This window comes from Quercus suber, unplaced genomic scaffold (assembly GCF_002906115.3).
Source record: "Quercus suber isolate HL8 unplaced genomic scaffold, Cork oak 2.0 scaffold_60, whole genome shotgun sequence".
Lineage (NCBI taxonomy): Eukaryota > Viridiplantae > Streptophyta > Magnoliopsida > Fagales > Fagaceae > Quercus > Quercus suber.
This window is the reverse complement of record NW_027069525.1, coordinates 969,058-974,285: the sequence shown is the minus strand read 5'-3', so window position 1 is coordinate 974,285 and position 5,228 is coordinate 969,058. Positions and strand designations below refer to the sequence as shown.

The 5,228-nt window shown below is 32.4% G+C and overlaps 1 protein-coding gene across 1 annotated transcript; it reads right to left on the bottom strand.

Moving 5' to 3' along the window:
• Positions 1-406: 406 nt before the first annotated feature.
• On the bottom strand, positions 407-1,833 carry LOC136067150 (F-box/kelch-repeat protein At1g80440-like). Its single transcript, XM_065772538.1, has one exon. The coding sequence runs from the start codon at positions 1,588-1,590 to the stop codon at positions 523-525; it is 1,068 nt and encodes a 355-aa protein (XP_065628610.1). The 5' UTR covers positions 1,591-1,833; the 3' UTR covers positions 407-522.
• Positions 1,834-5,228: the final 3,395 nt, after the last annotated feature.

Sequence of the window (5,228 nt, the reverse complement as noted above, 5' to 3'; positions counted from 1 at the left end):
TTATTTAAGTTTATCTCTTGCATCTTCTAAATTAATAAGATTCATTTGCCAGTGCAAGCCGGAAAGGGTCAGATTAGAAAGTCAACGAAAGCTTTGGCGAATTTTTTAGCCAAAGAATTTAGGGTCAATAATTTATTGGGGGGTGGTGGAAGGATATACGAATAGTTTTAAGGCCACTTGACCCTGACCAATTAAGAATTCAGAATGCTTCAAATTTTGGAATTAGTGCCTTGAACCAAAAATCCTTTTGTAATGACTACTATGTTAATGAACATAAAGAACGCCCATCATTTTGTTCCATACCAGACTTCATTTATTTTTTGAGATTTTATTGTTTATGCCATTTTTTTGTATTGACGAGGCCAGGGATTGGTGTGCTATTGAATCAAACTGAGCTATCAATATGTTGGTGCTCAAAACAAGAAAAGAAAACTATATTAGCTTCAACTGTCATTTATATACAAGTAAAAACAGAAACAAAAAACGCAAAAACAAAGGCAAACGAAACAAAAATTTTGAGAGTTAAATCTCCAAGTAACACCCTGATTGAACATGCCCAGAGAATTTAACAGGGGTCTCTAATCTTGTCCATGTATTAGTCTTCAATTCCAAATTGTAAGCGACGTTGGGCTGACTAAACCCTGGAGATCCAATCACCAACAACTTACCATGACATGTCGCCACGTAGGCAATATTGCACAACTCAGCAGGTAATTTGGCTATCGATTGCCACGTGGAACCTTCCTTTGTCACAATATCATCTCCCTTGCACATGTATACTGCCTCGTCATCGCCATCCACGCAAGTCCTGGGACACATGCCATCTTCTAAGAAGTCCTCTTCGACGTGGCCCCACTGCCACGTGGCAACATCAAACGCTTCAGTGCTCCTCTCGAACCGGCCTTGCTTTTCAGTGTAGTACCCACCGATGACGTGGAACTTGCCAGCGTGGAATATCGCCTTGCACTCGTCACGCCCCACGGCCATGTCAGGTAACACGGTCCACTCATTTTTTGCCACGTCATACACCATCGCGGATCTCAATGCCATCTTCTCATCATTGTGTCCACCGGCGACATAAACCATCCCATCCTGATCAGACACGCACCCGAAGAATGTTCGGGACCCACCTGGCATGTCGACCCCATGCCTCCACGTGGCGGACACGAGATTGTAGATGAACACCGAGTTGGAGACCCGCCACGTCTCCGGATCCCACCCACCCATCACCACCAAATCCGACCCAACTCCTGCCAATTGGCAAAACATGGGCAGCCCACTAGACATACTAGGAGCCAACGCCAACTCCCTCCAATTACACGTATCAGATTCATATACAGTGAGCCTATAAGCAGGGTGAATCATACACTTCATAAGACCAAAACTCCAGTCTGGTTCAACTCGGGCTTGAGCCATCACAATAACTTTTTGGCCATGACCGGAGGATTTCCTTAGCCGATGAAACTCAGGGAGCTCAACCTCTTTCATCCATCTTTTACAAACTGATGAAACCGTTTTGAATTGCTCATACGAAACACGAATTAGACAATCACGAGCTATGTCTTCGGGAAGACCCGAAATCAACTCCATGGTACAAGAAACAGAGTAAGAACAAAAAAAAAAGAAAAAGAAAAACAGGCTGATTGAAGTTTGAGACTGATTGGATTGGACCTTGGAAGGAGATTTGTATTGCACTAATAAGAAAGATAGGTATGAACCAAATATTGGAACTATTCGACCTTTAGGTGGGGGCAAATTTTATAGTTTCTAGGAACATGATCCCCTTTATTGGGTGCATATTCGGTGGTTTCAAAAGTATACTATAACCTTATAATTTATACTATTAAAAAGGCAATGGTGTTCTAGAAGCTTTTTGGAGTGATTGATGAAAGGCCTTGAAAACCATTGGAATTGTTATTCTATCATTTCCCACTGGTCCTATTATTATTTTTTTTTTGGTTGCCGGTATTATTATTATTTTTTTTTTTATAAAGGAAAAGTTAACTGATGCGACGTATTCTATGAAATACTTTTTAAAATATTTTATTTAGAAAGAAAAAAATAATTTTTTTGGGAAAATTTTTTATACTCTCTATAAAAATATCAAAACTTTTCTAAAATAATTCATTAACAAATTAACAAATATTTTAAGAATAATAAAGTTTAGTTACAAAATTAGTTGTAACTTAAGGTTACAATTTTACTTAATAAAATAAATATTATTACATATTTTGAAAATCTAACCGATGAATTGTATGTTATTTACTACATAATCTATAAACTTATATTTTATGCATAATTTTAAACTACAAAAAACTTGCAATTTAAACAATTTATTGATAACATACGGATTGATCTTTAATTTTCTAGAAACTCTGCAAGTATGAAGGATATAAAAATAAATAAATAAAGTAATTCAATGGTAGATTTGTTAAAATTCACCTTCAATAAAAAATTATTTAATAAAATTTTAGTCAAAAGTTAAAACCAATTTTGTAAATAAACATTATCCTTTTAGGAATACCACATTAATATGACCTTTTTATTTTTTTATAATTATATACTAAATTGAGTAAGATTTAGATACAATACTTAGAGCATTAGCAACAATGAAGCTATATAACTATATAGCTATTTTAGTTTCACCAAAATACAAAAATGCATGTTGCCCAAAGCATTAGGCTAACATCGGCTACCGAAACCAACAGCTCCGATCTGTGGTCTTTGCTACCTGGCTTTCTTTACTTTATTTTATTTTTTTTCTTTTTGATAGAAACGTCTGCAACTTGGTTTGCATTTGCGTCAGACACGTTTTGTGTTTCAACTCTTTTTTTTTTTAACTAACCTAGCGCCTGCAAGAAGGCAAGTGAACCATGTTTTCCTTGTGAACAGTAATCTAAAAAATATTTTTTTATTATTTTCAGTTTTCAGCAAAGTAAGCGGTATCCAAACACACAATGCTATGATTTATATTATATTATAATATAATATACTTTAATAATACTGTGTGGTTTTAAACTTTTATTTTTAAACCATTTAATGAACTTGTGCCTAAGTTTCTTTATTTTTTAAACTGTGGCTATTTAGACTTTTTTTTTTTTTTTTTTTATATATTCAACTCAATTATCATGGCTTTTTTTTTAAACTGTGGCTATTTAGACTTTTTTTTTTTTTTTTTATATATATTCAACTCAATTATCATGGCTTTTGAGTGGAGAAGTTGTGGTGTGTCTTTGTGTTATAACCTCCTTCTTCTTTTTTCTTCTTTTTTTCTTTTTCTTTTTTTATGGTAGAATGTTATAACCTTTTTCTCTCTCATTTGTGTGTGTTTGTCTCTCAAAAAAAAAAAAAAAAAAAGAGAAATTTGTATATATATAATTTGGGGTTAAAACAAAATATTATTGTTACACTAAATGATTATTTGCTATCATAATGATTGAGAAATTGTTTTAGTAAAAAAAAATGTATAAATATAATTTAGAGTTGAAAAAATCATTTGTTAACACTAGACAATTATTTGCTATCATATGGCGGCGGCGGTGGAAGAGTCGGTGGCAGCGGCGGTGGTGGTGGCCGTGGAGGCAGCGGTAGTGGCAACAGTAGCGATTGCAGTGGTTGTGATTGTTGTTTATTATAGTGGATATATTATTTTATTGTAATAGATATATTATTTTATTGTGATATTTATATTATTTTATTGTGTTGAAAGTTAAAATAGATCTACTGCTGCTAGATGTTTTGTAAAGTGAGTAGGTAAAATAGATATAAGTAACTTTTTGTAGTGTCAAATAACTAAATTTTTAGCTCTACTGTTATGGATGCTCTTAAGTGTTATTCTTTAAGTTCTCCTCTTAAAATTCTGTCATTTAAATTTTTTCACATAAGATGAAAGTGTTTTTTTTAGTTAAATAATCACATAGATTGAATTTTAAGAGAAAAATCTTAAAAAAAACACCTAAAGTATTGTACCGAAATTTTATCTACTGAATTATTAACAAAGAATTCCTAATAACATGACGAGAAAACACAAAGTAATAATTAATCTTTAGTAACTGCTGTTATTTAATCAGCAATTAACAATTAAAAACCGAGGCCTGGGATTGGGTGTCACCGTCGGCGTTTGGAAAACCTGAAATGGTAAATTGGCAATTGGCAATCCTGGATACGCATGTGACTGACAATTGGATAGATAAAGACTGATCAATGAGCCATGACTCAAGAGTCAAGACCTCTTTTGTGATGATAAATTCATAATTTCTTTTCTTATAAATCCTTTTAGGCCAAGTCATAGAATTTTGAATTTGTATTGGATCCAAAAGATAATATTATAATAATAATAATATAGTATAATTTATTAGCTTGTAATCAAATTAAAGAGATTTTGGACCTTTTACATTTTTAAGCAAAGTTATAAAATAAATTCATACCCTCCAAGTTGTTTTCCTGGTTACCAATTTTTTTTTTATGCTTGAGTTACGTGAGTATGTTGTGGACAGCCGACTTAATAGTATTCAACCCGTTTAAATATTTGTTTTAAAAAAAATTGTATGGGAATTTTTTATGTTAAATTAAGCAATAAGGCAGACACGTTTGATGTCATACATGATACAAGTTTTTTTTTTTATTATATATTTATTGGATAAATGGCTAAGTATTTCACTTATTCTTTAGTGTGTAACTGTGTATTGATGTTGACACGTTTCTTGCTTATACCAATTTGGTATCTCTACAAATTATTTGCAAAGACAATTACGAATACTTGAATTCAGAATTCAATTATTCATAAAGCACGTGCATCGAATCTTCAACTTATATATTTGGAAGTCTAAAAAATAAGTGCTACAAGTTTTTGAATTTCAGACATTTTGGCTGGCAGTAACAAGAAAAAAAAAATTTCAAATTTCTGAGAGGAATCACATTCTTTTTTTTCTTTTTTTCTTTTTTCACTCAATGATGCATTGTGATACAGATACACAACCATGTGCATGCCACCAAGAAAAAACTAATTTCGAACATAATATAATTAGTTTTAATAGGCATATATAGGCTGGACACAATTATAATATATGAAGTAGTTATATCGAACAGGCATGGATGAAAACACTTTTCTTTTATGAGCATTAGCACCCAAAAAAAGAAAAAGAAAAAAAAACTTGAAAATATTGCAAAAAACTTGGTAATATTTTAATTGTCACGGGAACATGGGATTGTCAATTCAATCACAATCC